This window comes from Pongo abelii, chromosome 2, assembly GCF_028885655.2.
Source record: "Pongo abelii isolate AG06213 chromosome 2, NHGRI_mPonAbe1-v2.0_pri, whole genome shotgun sequence".
NCBI classification, from domain to species: Eukaryota; Metazoa; Chordata; class Mammalia; order Primates; family Hominidae; genus Pongo; species Pongo abelii.
This window is the reverse complement of record NC_085928.1, coordinates 206,938,360-206,958,075: the sequence shown is the minus strand read 5'-3', so window position 1 is coordinate 206,958,075 and position 19,716 is coordinate 206,938,360. Positions and strand designations below refer to the sequence as shown.

General features: G+C 42.2%; 1 protein-coding gene across 2 annotated transcripts in view; it reads left to right on the top strand.

Annotated features, from left to right (window-relative positions):
• Positions 1–19,716, top strand: part of RNF168 (ring finger protein 168) — a 53,058-nt gene that overhangs the window by 13,675 nt on the left and 19,667 nt on the right. For both annotated transcript variants that reach the window (XM_063722628.1, XM_024241197.3), the window contains exons 2-5: positions 3,853–3,929; positions 4,965–5,144; positions 8,633–8,754; positions 17,485–17,566. In XM_063722628.1, coding sequence (XP_063578698.1) covers positions 3,853–3,929; positions 4,965–5,144; positions 8,633–8,754; positions 17,485–17,566 — 461 coding nt within the window. The remainder of the gene's footprint in view (positions 1–3,852; positions 3,930–4,964; positions 5,145–8,632; positions 8,755–17,484; positions 17,567–19,716) is intronic.

The following is a 19,716-nucleotide window of genomic DNA, read 5'->3' as shown; positions in this document are numbered from 1 at the left end:
GTCCTCCTGCCTCAGCCTTCCAAAGTGCTGGGATTACAGGCATCAGCCACTGTGCCCAGCCTCTTAGCTACTATTTTATTGTATCTAATGTGTAAAGTGATTTACTTTTTTTCCGGTTTTATTGTAAAAGATACATAACATAAAATCCGCCATGTTAACCATTTTTAAATGTACAGTTGCGTGACATGAAGTACATTCACGTTTTTGTGCAGCTGTCACCACCATTCATCTCTGAATTTTCTCATCTTCCACGCTTGAAACTGCGCATTAAACAATAATTCCGCATTCACCCCTCCCCTGGGCCCTGGCGACTGCCATTCTTTCCGTCTCTACGGGTTTAGTTGCTCTAGGTGTCTCGTACGAGTGGAACCATACAGTATCTGTCGTTTGGTGACTGGCTGTTCATGCAGCCTAGTGTCTTGAAGGTCCATCATGTTCTAGCATGTGTCCATTCGGTTTCCTTTTTTGGCCGAATACTCCATTATGTGTGTGTATATATCTTAATGGATGACTATTATTAAAAAAAAAAAACAAGTGTTGGCCGTCCTCTGAAGCGGTATCTCTGTACTCAGGATTTGCATTTCCCTAATGACTAGTGATGTTGAATGTGTGTTTTTTTTTGTTCGTTTGTGAGACGGAGTCTCGCTCTGTCGCCCAGGCTGGAGTGCAGTGGTACAATTTCGGCTCACTGCAAGCTCCGCCTCCTGGGTTTACGCCATTCTCCTGCCTCAGCCTCCCAAGTAGCTGGGACTACAGGCACCTGCCACCACGCCCGGCTAATTTTTTTGTATTTTTAGTAGAGATGGGGTTTCACCGTGTTAGCCAGGATGGTCTCAATTTCCTGACCTTGTGATCCGCCCGCCTCGGCCTCCCAAAGTGCTGGGATTACAGGCGTGAGCCACCGCGCCCGGCCGATGTTGAACATCTTTTCATGTGCTTATTGGTCATTTGTATATAATCTTTGGAGAAATGTCTATTTAAGTTCTCTGCCCCTCGTCTTTTTTTGTAAAGACCGAGTCTCACTATGTTGCCCAGGCTGGAGTGCACCGGCACAATCACAGCTCACTGCAGCCTCAAACTCCTGGGCTCAAGTGACTCACCCACCTTGGCTTTGCAAAGTGCTGGGCTGATAGGCATAAGCCACCACACCGGCCTTTGCCCCCACCCCACCCCCACCTTTTATTTATTTATCGAATTTTTGAGACCGGATCTTGCTCTGTTGCCCAAGCTGGAGTGCAGTGGCACGATCACAACTCACTGCAACCTCCGCCTCCAAGGTTCAAGCAATTCTTCTGCCTCAGCCTCCCGAGTAGCTGAGACTACAGGTGCACGCCACCACGCCTGGCTACTTTTTGTATTCTTAGTAGAGACGGGGTTTCACCATATTGGCCAGGCTGGTCTCGAACTCCTGACCTCATGATCCACCTGCCTTAGCCTCCCAAAGTGCTGGGATTACAGGCATGAGCCACCGCTCCCACCTTACCTTAATTTTTTAAATGAAAATAGTTTGACTCTGCAGTTTCCCTAAAAAAAGTCTCGGATACCTTCAGGGTTTCATAGATTCTACTTTAAGACTTGTTGATCTAGATCTCAGTTTAAGCCAGCTGAATATCCTTCTGCTTTTTAAGGAGCCTTAGGTATGTCTCTGCTGTATATACCATTGTATTGTCTTGAATAGATCCTCCTAAGTGACTAAAATAAATGAGAATTCAGCATACTGCATCCCTAATTGTTTTGGAGTTACATCACTGTTTTTTAGTGTCTCTGTTGCAGATTTTTCAAACTGCTGGCCTGCAGGCCATAGGAATCCTGTGTGCATGTTTTTTGTGACCCATCCAATGCCAATATTTAAGTTGGAAGATTTCTTATTAACATCTGGATTGCTGGATTTTCTTTTTTTCTTCTTCTTCTGTTTACTTGGATAAATTTATGGGGTGCAAAGGTAATTTTGTTACATATATAGATTGCATAGTGGCAAAGTCAGGGCTTTTTAGGGTATCTACTACCCAAATAATGTACATTGTACGCATTAAGTCATCTCTCACCATCCACCTCTGCCACCTCTGGATTTTCTTGAGAAAGCAAAAATATGGCACGGACAGGCCTGAGTTTCCTGATAGTCGTAGTCAGCTGGAGTTGAGTAGCAGCTGCCCCTTGAAACAGGCAGATGCGTTCTCTTTTTTGGGTGTTCCCTTTTTACACTTTATAAAACAGTGTCTTGTTTTATAGAATAAAATTCTCATCAGATTTGCTGAGGATACATACACGCATTTAGGTTATTTTCTGACCCAGAATTATCTTTCAACTCCAGGGTGATGATTTTTTCTCTTTGTATAGCTTACTGTTTCTCTAGTCCTGCAGATGTATTTCAAATGTCTGACGATCCTTGGATTAGCTTTGAGAATGAGGCCCGGGACAAAAGCTCTGTGTACACGGAAGGGTATTGGTGATGGGCAGACGTTGAGTTGAAGCTGATGGAAACCTGGCCTTTGTGCTTTGCCATCCCTAACTGCCCGATTGCAGAGGACTTTGCTCTGGGTCACCACCTCTTACATTAGCTGCTCTGGCTCTCTCTAGATCTGTTTCTTTAAAGAAATACACGTGTGTGCACCTGCACCCGTATCCAGGGAGAAATGCCGATAAGTCGAGGATTCTGATTTAACAGCTTATAAATCTCGAGTTCTGTTTTTGGTCCCACACTTACTCTGGACTCTATGAGCCTCTCTCTAGGCAAATAGGAGGCAGATTCCCTTCTAATTCTACCTCAGCTGTAGTCTTCCCTTCCAAGGATTTCTTTTCCTTCATTTCTGCTGTATCAATTATCTCTATTTCATTGCCTTCCCATTTTCTAGAAATTCGTTAAAAATTTTTTCACTAGAGCCGGGCACGGTGGCTCATGCCTGTAGTCCCAGCACTTTGGGAGGCTGAGGTGAGCAGATTGCCTGACGTTAGGAGTTCGAAACCAGCCTGGCCAACATGGCAAAAACCGGTCTCTATTAAAAATACAAAAATTAGCTGGGCATGGTGGGGCATGCCTGTAATCCCAGCTACTCAGGACACTGAGGCACAATAATTGTTTGAACCCGGGAGGCAGAGGTTGCAGTGAGCTGAGATTGCACCACTGCACTCCAGCCTGGGTGACAGAGCAAGACTCTTTCTCAAAAAAAAAAAAAAAAAAAAAAAAAAAAATTTTTTTTTTTATTGGTTAACCTCCTCTGCTATTCTCTGCTGTTGTAGGATTACAGTTTTTAGAAATTCCTTTACTGTTATTTTAATGGAGTTTAGAGGAAGGGTTAAGTATATGCATTCATACGCCATTTCAAACCCAAAACCCTAAACCTCTGGCCTTACAAAATGGAATTCTAGGCCGGGCACAGTGGCTCACGCCTGTAATCACAGCACTTTGGGAGGCCGAGGCGGGTGGATCACTTGAGGTCAGGAGCTCGAGACCAGCCTGGCCAACATGGTGAAACCGTGACTCTACCAAAAATATAAAAAATTAGCTGGGTGTGGTGGCACGTGCCTGTAATCCCAGCTGCTCAGGAGAAGGCTGAGTCAGGAAAATCGCTTGAACCTGGGAGGTGGAGGTTGCAATGAGCCGAGACTGTGCCACTGCACTCCAGCCTGGGCAACAGAGCAAGGCTCTGTCTCAAAAAAAAAAATAAAATAAATCTAAAATAAATAAATATAATAAATTTTAAAAATGGAATTCCAAAAGAAGATATTGCTGTAGTTATTAATAGTTGTATATTTTAATTTTTCATTTTAATATTAGTAAGTTTTAATGGAAGACCAAAGTTACCATAAAATTGTGTTGCCTATAATGTTACTTTCTTTTTTGATATGAAATAGCTGATGACTATCAGCCAGTTCGTCTGTTAAGTAAACCTGGGGAACTGAGAAGAGAATATGAAGAGGAAATAAGCAAGGTAGGTGCTAAATAGTTATTCTTTTTTTTTGGAATAGTTCTCTGCTGTGTTTTTTAGTTTCAGATTTTAATTTAGTTTTTTGTGCTTATATAACTAGTATATCTTGAAATATGGATAATTTTTTTTTTTTTTGAGATGGAGTCTCACTCTCGCCCAGGCTGGAGTGCGGTGGCGCAATCTCGGCTCACTGCAAGCTCCGCCTCCTGGGTTCACGCCATTCTCCTGCCTCAGCCTCCCGAGTAGCTGGGACTACAGGCGCCCGCCACTACGCCTAGCTAATTTTTTTGTATTTTTAGTAGAGATGGGGTTTCACAGTGTTCACCAGGATGGTCTCAATCTCCTGACCTTTGTGATCCGCCCGCCTCGGCCTCCCAAAGTGCTGGGATTACAGGTGTGAGCCACTGCGCCCAGCCAAAATATGGATAATTTTAGTGTACTTTATAAGGGCTTTGTTTTTTGCTGTAATTTACTTCTACATAATTAATGCTCTTATGTGATAGTGTTCCCTAAGCATTTACATATGAAGAAAATTTTTAAATTCTTCTTTTTCCTAATTTAATCCATGCCAGGATATTTTTTTATTTCCTCAGAGTTTTGAGCTTAAAGAAAAAGGGTGGTAGATTATGGGTTTAGATGAGGAAAGGTTAAAGGGCTAGCTGGTGAAGTTCCTAAATAGGAAAAGTACCTAAAAAACAGTGTTTATAGTGAAGCATTATGTTTTAGTTACATATGAAGTTATACATAAATATAGATTTTTCTCTTTTTTTGTTAGTCTTCAAAATTTTGTGTGTAGTTTTCACTTGTAATACATCTCAGGCTGGGTGTAGAGGCTCACACCTGTAATTTCAGTGCTTTGGGAGGCTGAGATGGGACAGCTATCTTGCAGGAATCTACTTCTCCAAATTTGTACTTCATTTGAGATCATTTAAATTTCTGCCAATTTGTTCTTTTTCTACTTTTCTATTCTTGTTATGAAATATTGCGAGTATACCAAAACGTTCAGAGAAAGATTGCTCTTTACTAATCACTTTTAAGGTGGAGGCAGAGCGACGGGCCAGCGAGGAAGAAGAAAACAAAGCCAGTGAAGAGTACATACAGAGGTTATTGGCAGAGGAGGAAGAAGAGGAAAAAAGACAGGCAGAAAAAAGGCGAAGAGCGATGGAAGAACAACTGAAAAGTGATGAGGAACTGGCAAGAAAGCTAAGCATTGATATTGTAAGTTTTAGGAGAGAACGTTGAAGTACGGTCATCCCTTGGTATCCGCTGCAGAACCCGCTCATGGGAAGAGTCAGCTCCTTGTATTTCCAGGTTCTGCATCCCACAAATACTGTCTTTTCCACCCCAGGCTGGTTGGATTTGAGTGTTTGGAACCTGCTGATACTGAAAGCTAACTATTAACATTCCTATTGCTTTGACTGTGGTTTTCAAAGAACAGAAGAGACGGCGTTGCCATAATTAGAAGCTATTGATGACATTTTTGCTTTACTTAAAGTCAAATTGTTTTGCATATTGTTACATATTTGCTCTAATCCAGGTTTTTGGGGTTTTTGTTTTTTGAGACAGGTCATACTCTGTCATGCAGGTTGGAGTGCAGTGGCACAATCACGACTCACTGCAGCCTTGACCAGCAGGCTCCAGTGATCCTTCCAACCTCCCGAGTAGCTGGGACTACAGTCTGGCACTACCATCCCTGGCTAATTTTTTGTGGAGACAGGGCTTTGCCATGTTTCCTGAACTGGTGTTGAGCTCCTGGGCTCAAGCCATCCACCTGCCTCGGCGTCTCAAAGTGCTGGGTTTGTGGAGTGAGCCACCGCAGGTTGTTTAACAACTTTTTTATATGTAGGAAAGCTACTCAGTGAAGAATGAAAGCTTCCTTTTTCCTTCTTCCACCTCTCCACTCCCGTTCCTTTTCCGTTTATATCAGTCTCTTTCCCCAAAGGTAACCACTATTAACAGTTTCTTACAACTTTTTTCTTGCCAGGGTGCAATGGCTCAGGCCTGTAATCCCAGTACATTGGGAAGCTGAGGCGAGAGGATCGCTTGAGCCCAGGAGTTTGAGACCAGTCTGGGCAACAAAGTGAGACCCTGTTTCTTCAGAAAAATTAATAATGAGCCGAGTGTGGTGGTGCGTGCCTGTAGCTCCACCTACTGGTAGGGGCTGAGGCAGGAGGATCCCTTGAGCCCAGGAGTTTGAGGTTATAGTGAGCTGATCTCGCCACTGCACTTCAACCTGGAAGACCGTCTCAAAAAAAAAAAACTTTTTTCTTTATTCACCTAAAAAGGATTATATAAAGCAATCACACTGTTTTGCTGCTTGCATTTTTTCCACTTGATACGTCTTAGAGATTTTTCATATTACACATGTAGTCAATCTAATTCTTTTAAAGAGCAGAATAATATTCCATTTTATGGATGTAAATCACATTTTGAAAGTAAAGTACATTAAATTTTTAGAAAATGTATTAAACTTGGATGTTCTGCTTCCTGTAGTTAAATTGCTGCCTGTAAGAAAATGAACTAAATGGTGTGTGATAAAACACATACTTTAAGATCAGAGGGTACTGTGGGGCCCAGTGGTTTGGACAAGCCTGTCAGAGTAACCTGGGAATGCTGTTGAAATACAAACTCTCATATTTACTCCAAATCTATTAAGTCAGAGTCTCTAGGGATGGGACCTAGGGAATACGATCTTCAGAGGCATGTAGGGAAGTGTGAAACATTCAGGTTTGAGAGCCTCTGAAAACAATTCCTCAGCTTTCAAACAACAAATATCTTAACATACACTTACCATTGAATCATGGGAAATTCAATAGAATAAAATGTATATATATATATATACACACACACTTAGCAAAATGAGTATACTCAGAATTGGGAATTTTTTTCTGAGAGGCCTACCATTCATAATAATATACCCAAATTTTGGGTTATATGCCCCTTTTTATGTGTCTTTTTTGAGTAGAATCGCTTTAGAAAGATACACAATCAGGAAACTAAATAAAAGTCATTGACCAATGGAATAATCAATGGAATAGGGAAGAAGTATATCTAGTTTTCCCATGGTATTATAAGAGTAGATTTGTTGATACTGTAGGATAATTTTTTTAACTTATTTTTTTTGAGACGAGTCTCACTCTGTCACCCAGGCTGGAGTGCAGTGGTGCAACCTCAGCTCCTGGTTCAAGCGATGCTCCTGCCTCAGCCTCCAGAGTATCGGGGATTACAGGTGCCACCACCACACCCTGTTAATTTTTGTAGTTTTAGTGGAGACGGGGTTTCGCCATGTTGGCCAGGCTGGTCTTGAACTCGTGGCCTCATGTGATCCACTCACCTCGGCCTCCCAAAGTGCTGGGATTACAGGCATGAACCACCATGCCCAGCCTAGAATAATTTTCTATTTATTTATGAAAGTTTGGTGGTTTAAGGCCAAATATTCACCATCACCATATATGAACTTTTCCATTAGGGTAGTAAGAAACTTACGAGACTGGTACAGCAAGTAAATATTTGTGATTTTTATTAATATGCCCTTAAAGTCCAGAACTAAAATATTATTACATAAAACTCTTCTTTCGGGTATATCCACAGCTCTATGAATATGTCCATATAGATAAAAGTAATTATATAAAAGTATTTATTAGAAAAATCAGGAGGCTGGGCGCAGTGGTTCAGACCTGTAATCCCAACACTTTGGAAGGCTGAGGTGGGGGAATCACTTGATTCCGATAGTTGGAGACCAGCCTGGGCAACATGGTGAGACCTCATCTCTACAAAGCATTTAAAAAAAAAGTAGCTGGGCATGGTGGCACATGCCTGTGTCCTGGCTACTCGAGAAGGTAAGATGGGAGGATTGCCTGAGCCCAGGAGGTTGAGGCTACAGTGAGCTATGATCACTCCACTGCAATCCAGCCTGGATGACACAGCAAGACCCCGTCTCAAAATAAAACAGAAACAACCCACCTAGCCAAGCACGGTGGCTCATGCCTGTAGTCCCAGCTACTTGGGAGGTGAAGGCGGGAGGAGCACTTGAACCTGGGAGGTCAAGGTTGCAAGGAGCCATGATTGCTACACTGCACTCCAGCCTCAGCAACAGAGTCTTAAAAAAACAGAAAAAGGCCGGGCGCGGTGGCTCATGCCTGTAATCCCAGCACTTTGGGAGGCCGAGGCGGGCAGATCATGAGGTCAGGAGATTGAAACACATCCTGACTAACACAGTGAAACCCCATCTCTACTAAAAACAAAACAAAACAAAAAATTAGCCGGGCGTGATGGCGGGCGCCTGTCATCCCCGCTACTCGGGAGGCTGAGGCAGGAGAATCGCATGAACCCAGTGGGTGGAGCTTGCAGTGAGCTGAGATCGTGCCACTGCACTCCAGCCTGGGCGACAGAGCGAGACTCCGTCTCAAAAAAAAAAAAAAAGGAAAGAAAAAAAAACCAACAGGAATTATCAGCTGATGAGGTTAGTATTATGCCTTATTTTGTGCTTGATGTACAGTAAAAATGTAATTAATTTAGACCAACTTGGATGAACATAGTTTATTCTGATTTTTGCATGGTCAGTATTCTTCGAGGGATGTATAGAATTTAAATGTAGCTATAATTTTTGAAAAATGCTGTGGATTTCTGAATTAGTCAAATTAATAGCTTACTTTATCATAAAGTTGTCTCTCATAATGTCTGTTATGCTTTTTCTATTGTTGAAGAACAATTTCTGTGAGGGAAGTATCTCTGCTTCTCCCTTGAATTCCAGAAAATCTGATCCAGTTACACCCAAGTCTGAAAAGAAAAGTAAGAACAAACAAAGAAACACTGGAGATATTCAGAAGTAAGTGAACATGACTATGAATTATTTGTTGACCTCCTACTGTATGCCAGCATTTTCTGTTCATATAGACTACTACTGATTCTCAAAGTTTGGTCCGTGAACTTTGTATGAAAATAGTCTGAGGTTGAGGTAAATTGAAAAGGAGAGAGCTACTCACACAGCTTCCTCTTGGCTTCTCACTCAGCCACTTACTGTGGCAGATTCATACTTTTATCTTACTGCCTCAGGATTTCCAGTTTTCTCAAAGTGAACCATTGGATTCCTTTTTCTCTTGGTTTAAATTCAGATGAAGAAAATGGGTCCCAGATAGGCTTATCTTCATTGAAAGAGTTTACAATTTGTCATCATATTTCTTCTCTATTACACAAAACGCATAAGCCAGGTAGACAAAGGTGGCGTGATTGAGTTTCACCACAACACCCCTCCAGGGTCAGGTACTAGGTGGAGTTGGTGGCTTTATGAAAACATCAGCTTTCCCATGGTAACTCACAGTTGGAAAAGTTTAAAAACCACAATCTAGACTTGAAAAATACGTAAGGACTTCTGGTTCAACTGAGGAAATATGTGCAGGTAACTCATCTCCTTCCAAGATTTGTTGGAATTTTGGATTTGAGATGGGAGGAAGCTTAGGAGAAGAGAATGTTAAATGAGGGAGGTACTATTTAAAAAAAAAAAAAAAAGGTGACAATATCAGTGTCGCCAGTACTCATAATGTGCAAAGTAAAAATGAAGAGAAAACCGCTAAAATGCAGAAGTATTTCATATTGATACAATATTCTGCTTAAGGCTATAACTCATGAATCTTCATATATCTAAATATATACTTTGAAATACATAAAAATAAAAAATTACCAGAAATACAAGAAAAAACGAAGGATTTAAAAGCAAAAATTGGGAAACTGATGGATTAAAGTTGTAACTATTAAAAACAGATAAAGTGTGTTTTCTAGAATATATGAAAACTCTTATAACTCAACAACAGAAGACAATTAAAAACTGGACAAAGGGACTTGAGTAGACATTTTCCCCATGATGTACAAATGGCCAATAAGTACACGAAAATATGTTTAACATCATTAGTTATTAGGGAAATGCATATCAAAACCACAGTGAGATAGCATTTCATACCCATTAGGATGGCTATAATCCACAAAAAGGGAAAATAATAAGTAATAAGTGTTGACAAAGATGTGGAGAAATTGGAATCCTTGCGCATTGCTTGGTAGGAATGTAAAGTGGTATCGTGGCTGCAGAAAACAGTTGGTGATTCCTCGAAAAGTTAAACAGAATTTGCATATGACCCAGCAATTCCACTCCTAGGTATGTACCCAAAAGAATTGAAAGCAGGTATTCAAACAAATACTTGTACGTGAATATTTGTGTCAACATTATTCAAATAACCAAAAGGTAGAAACAACCCAAATGTCCATTAACAAATGAATGGGTAAACAAAATGTGGCATTCCATTTTATGTGAATTACACCTCAATTCAAAAGTTTAAAAATGAGTAACAGGATTATATAGTTTTAAAATTAAGAAAAATTTCTAAACAACTTGTTGATTAAAGAGTAAATTTTGGGCCGGGCGCAGTGGCTCAAGTCTGTAATCCCAGCACTTTGGGAGGCCAAGGCGGGCGGATCACAAAGGTCAGGAGATCGAGACCATCCTGGTGAACACTGTGAAACCACATCTCTACTAAAAATACAAAAAAATTAGCTGGGCGTGGTGGCAGGTGCCTGTAGTCCCAGCTACTCGGGAGGCTGAGGCAGGAGAATGGCGTGAACCCGGGAGGCGGAGCTTGCAGTGAGCCGAGATCACGCTACTGCACTCCAGCCTGGGCGACAGAGCGAGACTCCATCTCAAAAAAAAAAAAAAGTAAATTTTGTTGGAAATACAGAACTGAAAATATGCATGAAAACTGGTATGTGGCTAAAGTGGTATTTAGAAGGCTTTACATGCTGTATCAGAAAAGAAGAAAGGGCAGCCAGGTATTGTGGCACGTACCTGTAATCCCAGCTACGTGGGAGGCTGAGGCAGGAGGATTGCTTAAGCCCAGGGAGGTTGAGTTTGGGACCAGCTTGGACAGCATAGCAAGATCCTGTCTCTAAAAAAAAAAAAAATGCCAGGGACAGCGCCTCATGCCTAGAATCCCAGCACTTTGGGAGGCTGAGGTCTGAGATGGTAGGATTGCTTGAGGCCAGGAGGAGTTCAAGACCAGCCTGGGCAACATAGTAAGACCCTGTCTCTACACAAAATAAAAAAATTAGCCGAACGCAGTGGCACATGCCTGTAACCCCAGCCACTTGGGAGGCTGAGGTAGGAGAATTGCCTGAGCCCAGGAGGTCGAAGCTGCAGTGAGCTATGATCATGTCTCAAAAAAGAAAGAAAACAGCAGCTGAAAACGTATTTAAAAGGACAATTCCAGGAATACATTGCTGGTTTAATGGTAGAAAATGAATCAATGCAAGTTATTCCATTAGCTGTATAAATATGAAATACGCGAGATGATAAGTCTTAACGAAGTGGTAACAGAAGGAAACTTTCTTAACCTGTTGGAGGATATCTGCCAAAATCTTACATCACATATACTTCATAGTGGAACATCGAAATTATTTCCTTTTTTTTTTTTTTCCAGACAGTCTTTCTTGCCCTGTCACCCAGGCTAGAGCACAGTGGTGCGATCATGGCCCACTGCAACCTCAAACTCCTGGGTACAAGTGATCCTCCCGCCTGGGCCTCCCAAAGTGCCTGGATTACAGGAGTGAGCCGCCACGCCCAGCCATTCCCCTTTTAAGGTCAGGAAAACACAAGGGTGGCCTGCTACTCCCCACCTGTATTCAGACTCATGCTGCAGATTTTAGTCTGCACAGTAACACAATAAAAGGAGATAAAACATATCAGCCTGGAAAGGAAGGAAAAAGCAGCTATCATTCTTCAGAGGCAGTATAATTATCTATGTAGAAAACCCAAAACGTCAGAGGTACATTTTTAGAATGAAGAGTTTAGCAAGGTTGCCAGATATAAAATCTGTACAAAAAGTCAATTGTAAAATGTAACTTTAAAAATACTCTGTCGATAGTAGTATCAGAAAATAAAAGTACTTAGAAATAAATGTATTAAAATCTGAGCCAAGCATGGTGGCTCACGCCTATAATCCCAGCACTTCGGGAGACCGAGGTAAGAGGATTGCTTGAGCCCAGGAGTTCAAGACGAGCCTGGGCCGCATAGGGAGACCCTGTCTCTTAAAAAAAAATTAAAAAATTAACCAGGCATGATGACGCACACCTGTAGTCGCAGCTACTCAGGTGGCTGAGGCAGGAGGATCACTTGAGCCTGGGAGGCTACGGCTGCAGTGAGGTGTGATTTTACCACTGCACTCCAGCCTGGGCAACAGACAAGACCATGTCTCAGAAAAATAAAAATCTGTAAGACCCATGGAGAAAATTGTATTATATTAAATATACAATATTCATGGGTTAGAAGATGCCTAATGCTACAAAATGGTCAGATCTCCTCAAACTAATCTATAGAGTCAGTGCAATTCAAATCAGAATTCCAACTTTTCAAATTTTTTTTTTTGAGACGGAGTCTCGCTCAGAATCACACAATACTAATCAATAAAGTGTTTAGAGATGCAAAAGTGTGGTAAATCTGTTTTAAAAAGTAAGATATAAGAAACTCAGGATAGTATGAGGTGGGAGATCACGAGGCCCCATAGGAGACTTTAAAACCAATGATTTCTTTTCCCTTCAACCAAGTAATAAGCGTATGGGCTTTCATGGTAATATAAACTTTTAAACTTTTTAGAAGAATAACACTTTTTTTGTTCTGTTTTTAATGGACCACAGAGCAGCAAACACATATTTTAAAGTGCACCACCAGTCTTCGGCACCATAAGACAGGGTAAAAAAGAAAAAGTAAAAAATTTAAATTTAAAGAGACGGTATACCAATCCTAAGTATACTTTCTGGTGAATTTTTGTGTGTGTATAAACCACCCTCCAGATGAAGACAGGGAATATTTACAAAGGTTTGCTCGTGCCCTTTCCAGTCAGTGTCCCCCTCTTCGTAACCGTGCTGTACTGTGATTCTTACACGTATTGTATGACTGTTCTCTCATAAACTTTGTTTTCATGAGGCAGACTTGGAAAGATCTTAAGACATTAGTGAAAAAAGCAAATCACAAGCTGGGAGCAGTAGCTCACGCATGTAATCCTAGCACTTTGGGAGGGTGAGGCAGGTGGATCACTTGAGGTCAGGAGTTCAAAACCAGCCTGGCCAACATGGTGAAACCCCGTTTCTACTAAAAATACAAAAAAATTAGCCAGGCGTGGTGGCGGGCACCTGTAATCCCGCTACTGGGGAGGCTGAGCCAGGAGAATTGCTTGAACCTGGGAGGCGGAGGTTGCAGTAAGCCGAGGTCACACCACTGCACTCCAGCCTGGGCGATACTCCGTCTCAAAAAAAAAAAAAACAGCATGAGGCTGGGTGTGTTGGTTCATACCTGCAATCCCAGCACTTTGGGAGGCCAAGGCAGGTGGATCACTTGAGCCTAGGAATTTGAGACCAGCCTGGGCAACATGCGGAAACCCTGTCTCTACAAAAAATAACAAAAATTAGCCGGGCGTGGTGTGCCTGTGGTGTCAGATGTTTGGGAGGCTGAGGTGGCAGGATCACTTGAGCCTGGGAGGTCAAGGCTGCAGTGAGCTATGATGGTGCTACTGCACTTCAGCCTTGGTGACAGAGCAAGACCCTGCCTTAAAAAAATAATGAAGCCAGGCACGGTGGCTCACACCTGTAATCCCAGCACTTTGGGAGGCTGAGGTGGGTGGATCACCTGAGGTCAGGAGTTCAAGACCAGCCTGGCCAATATGGCGAAACCCCATCTCTACTAAAAATACAAAAATTAGCCAGATGTGGTGGCGAACACCCGTAATCCCAGCTACTTGGGAGGCTGAGGCAGAGAGAATTGCTTAAAACCCAGGAGGTGGAGGTTGCAGTGAGCTGAGATTGTACCACTGCACTCCAACCTGGGCAATAGAGTGAGACTCCGTCTCAAAATAAATAAATAAATAAAATAATGGCCAGGCGCGGTGGCTCACACCTGTAATCCTAACACTTTGGGAAGCCTGAGGTCAGGAGTTCAAGACCAGCCTGGCTATCCTGTCGCTATCAAAAATACAAAAATTCGCTGGGCATGGTGGTGCAAGCCTATAATCCCAGCTACTCGGGAGGCTGAGGCAGGAGAGTTGCTTAAACCCAGGAGGCGGAGGTTGCAACGAGCAGAGGTCGTGCCATTGTACTTCAGCCTGGTCGACAGAGCGAGACTTTGTCCCCCAAAAAATAAAATAAATAAAATAAAACAAATCAAAAAGTGTGTATTTCATAGAAATCATATTTTTAAAAAATTGATTACATATGTTAAAAGGAAAACCTTAGACAAATTAACAAGAGTTTAATTGAGCAAAGGACAGTTCACAAATTGGGCAGCCTCTCGACCTGGAGCAGGCTGAGAGAGACTCCAGTGGAGCCACATGTTGGAAGAAGATTAACGGACAGAAAAGGGAACGTGATGTATGGAAAGCAGAAATGAGGTGCAGAAACAGCCAGAGTGGTTACAGTTTGGCATTTGCCTTATTTGAGCATGATTTGAACAGTTGGCCCCCTTCGGCCAAAGCTTGGTGACTGGCACAAGAGTAGTTTGCAGGCTGTTTACACCTCCATTTAGGCTGTAGTTCACTATATACAGAGAAATCTTTGGGCTGAACTTAAAATATGTAAGGAGGCAGCTTTAGGGTAAACTTAATTTAAAACGTAAAAGAAAGCAAATGGGAATGGATCCCAGAAATTCAGACTCAAGGAAAAAAGAAAAAAAAAAAGTTCTTAAAACCTGAGAAGGGAAAGGGTTGATGACATATATTTCCTATATTTCTGTTTTGTTTAAGAGACAGGGTCTCACTGTTACCCAGGCCATAGTGGCAAGAAAATAGCTCACTGCAGCCTCAAACTCTTGGGCTCAAGCGATCCTCCCGCCTCAGCCTCCAGAGTAGCTGGGACTATAGGCACACACCATTATGTCCAGCTAATTTTTCTTTTTAATTTTTTGTAGAGATGGGTCTTGCTGTGTTGTCCAGTTTTCGGATTCCTGGCCTCAAGCGATCCTCCCACCTCAGCCTCCCAAAGTGTTAGCGTTACAGGCATGAACCACCACGGCCAGTTCCGCTTATTTTCAGAATGAGCATGTATTCATACATTACTTGGTTATTATAAATAAGGAATATCCAAGAGAGTTAATGAATCTTCAAGTGATTCTGTTGGGTAAATAATAACATTTTGTTCTCTGCTTATGAACGTCGAAACAGCTGTTTTAACAGTGATACTTTGGTACTGGTATACTTGGTAAGTAGTGGTCCAGCATCGGCATTGCCAGAAAGAATTCTTCGGCCTAAAGAAACTAAATGAGACTACGCTTCTTTTCAACTGAAAATTTGGTTCTTGTTCTTCTAAGTTTACAGAGTAAATATACAGATTGATATAACCAAATATATGGGTTAGGTACTCTTGTTTGCCCATAAGGAATATTCATTAGTTCTTTATATGAGATCTTTGTTTAGGTTTGATTGTTCCATATGCTACTTGTTGGTGCTTTTGACACAGTGTAACTTATGGATTTGTGTATTATTTATAGTCACTTTTTTTTTCTTTAATTCTAAAAGCAATAGCTAGCTGCTCTTTGAAAATCACCCAAAGTTACCACCAATTGGAGACAACCAACATTTTGGGAAATTTCTGCCATTTGTAAACATAGTTATATGCGTGTTTGGATATTTTACAATTTTTAAACTATACCTACCATCTTGTAGCCTGCCTTTTCTATTTCCCATTCTTTTATAACATTTTCCATTCTATTAAAAATGTAGTGTTTTCAGTGGCAAACAGCCTGTTATATTGAAGATTCTTAGAAATGTAAAGATATGACCAGGCGCAGTGGCTCACGCCTGTAATCCCAACACTTAGGGAGGCCGAGGCAGGCGGATCACCTGAGGTCAAGAGATTGAGACCATCCAGGCCAACGTGGTGAAACCCCGTCTCTATTAAAAATACAAAAATTAGCCGGGCGTGGTGGCAGGCGCCTGTAGTCCCAGCTACTCAGGAGGCTGAGGCAGGAGAATCACTTGAACCCGGGAGGCAGAGGTTGCAGTGAGCCGAGATCATGTCACGGCACTCCAGCCTGGCGACAGAGCGAGACTCTGTCTCAAAAAAAAAAAAAAGAAATGTAAAGATATGTGTTTCTAAGAAGAGAGTTGAGGGCCAGGCACGGTGGCTCACGCATGTTATCCCAGCACTTTGGGAGGCCAAAGCAGGCAGATCACCTGAGGTCAGGACTTCGAGACCAGCCTGGCCAACATGGTGAAACCCCGTCTCTACTAAAAATACAAAAATTAGCTGGGCGTGGTGGCACACGCCTGTAATCCCAACTACTCAGGAGGCTGAGGCAGGAGAATCACTTGAACCTGGGAGGTGAAGGTTGCAGTGAGCCGAGATTGCACCAATGCACTCCAGCCTGGGTGACAGAGCAAGACTCTGTCTCAGAAAGAAAAAAAAGAGAGTTGATATAAAAGTATATATGATAACGTCTCTATACCAGAATAGTAAGGAATTTAATCGTGGACTTTTTCCCAATAGTAGAAATTTAAAATGTAGTGAACAGCCAACATTTCCAGCATAAAGAAGAAACTAACAACATATCCTTTCTCCTGGTTTAAAGCATCATTTTCATTACTTTTGGGAAGACTATAGAGTCTTGCATTGTTTTGATGCTATCAGCTTTTTTAAGCTTTTTTCAAGAATTAAGAAATATTTATGCCGGGTGCAGTGGCTCACGGCTGTAATCCCAGCACTTTGGGAGGCTGAGGCAGGCGGATCACCTGAGGGTCAGGAGTTCGAGACCAGCCTGACCAACATGGTGAAACCCGTCTCTACTAAAAATACAAAAATTAGCCAGGCGTGGTGGCAGGCGCCTGTAATCCCAGCTACTCAGGAGGCTAAGGCAGGAAAATCACTTAAACCCGGGAGGTGGAGGTTGCAGTGAGCTGAGATCGTGCCACTGCTCTCCAGCCTGGGCGACAGAGGGAGACTCTGTCTCAAAAAAAAAAAAAAGAAAAAAAGAAAAAAAAAGAAAAGAAAAAAAAATAGCCGGGCTCAGTGGCTCACGCCTGTAATCCCAGCACTTTGGGAGGCCGAGGCGGGTGGATCACGAGGTCAGGAGATCGAGACCATCCTGGCTAACACGGTGAAACCCCGTCTACTAAAAATACAAAAAATTAGCCGGGCGTGGTGGCGGGCGCCTGTAGTCTCAGCTACTCGGGAGGCTGAGGCAGGAGAATGGCGTGAACCCGGGAGGCGAAGCTTGCAGTGAGCTGAGATCGCGCCACTGCACTCCAGCCTGGGCGACAGAGCGAGACTCCGTCTCAAAAAAAAAAAAAGAAAAAGAAAAATATTTAGATTTGACTTTAACTTCCTCTTCTGTTTTTCACTAAAATATCAATACTCAACCATTTAAGTTTTGTCCTGGAATTGACCAAAATATCTGAAGCACGGAAATGAAATACAGTCTGATAAATCAGCCAAGCAGCAAACCAGACAACCTTCGGTATAAATAGCTTTATTATGTTGGGTATATACCACCTGTCTTTGAAAGCATTCAAACTTTGGTAAACTTTTCTTTCAGGTATTTGACACCTAAATCTCAGTTTGGGTCAGCCTCACACTCTGAAGCTGTACAAGAAGTCAGGAAAAACTCCGTATCTAAGGTATGTTGATACTGAAGATGTTCTGAGTTTTGCTAGTTTATTAATGCTATAGATTAGTGCTATCCATAGTTTTCTACCTTTTAACAAATGCCACCATATTTAATCACACACCCTTTCTGAGTCATCTTAGGCTGACCTAGAGAAAAAGCACTTTTTCTTTAAAGGAAACTACAATTTTTAAAATAAACATACTATAAAAAGCAAATCTACCTTAAAAAGCAAAGTTTTTTTCTAAGAGAAAACTTTTTCTCTAGAATAAAACCGCCTTTGCGGTTAGTACGGTCTGTGTCACAGCTTCTCAGCTCTGCTGGTGTAGTGTGAAAGCATCTATAGATAATATGTAAACACATCAGCTTGAATGCATTCCAGTAAAACTTTGTTTACAAAAACAGGCAGGAGGCTGGATTTTTCCATGAGCCGTAGATTACTGATCCTTGACCTACGTAATCCAAACTCACAAAACTGAATAGGTTATACCTGGCACCAGCTTCACTTAGAATATTAAAAGATAGAGCCGGATGTGGTGGCTCGTGCCTGTAATCCCAGCACTTTGGGAGACTGAGGCAGGCGGATCATCTGAGGTCGGGAGTTCAAGACCAGCTTGACCAACATGGAGAAACTCCATCTCTACTGAAAATACAAAATTAGCTGGGCGTGGTGGTGCATGCCTGTAATCCCAGCCACTCAGGAGGCTGAGGCAGGAGAATTGCTTGAACCTGGGAGGTGGAGGTTGTGGTGAGCTGAGATCGTGCCATCGCACTTCAGCCTGGGCAACAAGAGCGAAACTCTGTTTCAAAAAAAGAAAAAAAAGAAAGAATATTACAAGATGGGAGGCCAAGCACGGTGGCTCATGCCTGTAATCCCGGCATGTTGGGAGGCTGAGGCAGGTGGAAAGTTGGGAGTTCGAGACCAGCCTGGCCAGCGTGGTGAAACCCCATCTCTACTAAAAATACCAAAAAAAAATTTAGCCAGGTGTGGCATATTACCTGTAGTCCCTGCTACTCAGGAGGCTGAGGCAGGAGTATTGCTTGAACCCAGAAGGCAGAGGTTGCAGTGAGCTGAGATCGTGCCATTGCACTCCAGCCTGGATGACAGAGTAAGACTCCACCTCAAAAAAAAAAAAAAAAAAAAAGAATATTACAAGATGAGAAAAAGTGTGCTAGTAAGGCAGCATCAGGCACGTGTGTTCAGCAGGAGTCCTCAGCAGCAGAGCTCCAAGGTGATAGCCTGGAAAAAGACCGCACAAGTGAGTGTATTAACTACTTTGAGGCCGCATGCCCTGTAAGGGTCAGTTATTTCTTGTAACAAACAATGGGTGTAGCTTCCAGGGGTCTTGGTAAGAAGTATACCCAGTCAAGTTACTTACAGAGGTAACTTACAGAAGTCCCAAGCTTTGTCTTCCAAACACTAGGTGTTTTTTTTGTTTGTTTTATTTTTTTGAGAGAGAATCCGTCGTCCAGGCTGGAGTACAGTGGATGCTCGGTGCATCCTCAGCTTCCCTGGTAGCTGGGACTACAGGCTTATACCCCCAAGCCTGGCTAATTTTTGTATTTTTAGTAGAGATGGGGTTTCATCATGTTGGTCAGGCTGGTCTCAAACTCCTGACCTCAGGTGATCCGCCTGCCTCAGCCTCCCGAAGTGCTGTGATTACAGGCATGAGCCACCGTGCCCGGCCATGTTACAGATATCTTTAAATATCATTTATACTTATCTCTACGTTGATATTAGACTGCAGTTGTGCCTTGTGGCAAAACAGAGTGGGTGTACTGCATCAGAGATGACACAGATAATTAGATATTATGAGTTACTAGACTGGCTGATAGATTTTATTATTTAGTGTATTATAGATGCACATTATTACATCACATTTTTTGAACCTTTTAATGATTGTGTTACAATGTAAATTGTTCCTTTTGTAAAGCTACTATGTATCTTAATTTTTTAGTTAAAAACATTATTCTCAGAAGTGGTCTGTAAGCTTCACCTAAATGCCAAAAGGAGGGTCCACGGTAGAGAAAAGGGTTAAAAACCCCTATGCTGCCAGACCTTTGTAAGGTGAAAGGAGGTCAGGTCCTGATACCAGCTATTGGCCATATTTGGAATCTAGTCTGTGGGTTTTAATCTGTAGGTTTTCATGGGAGTGAAAATGA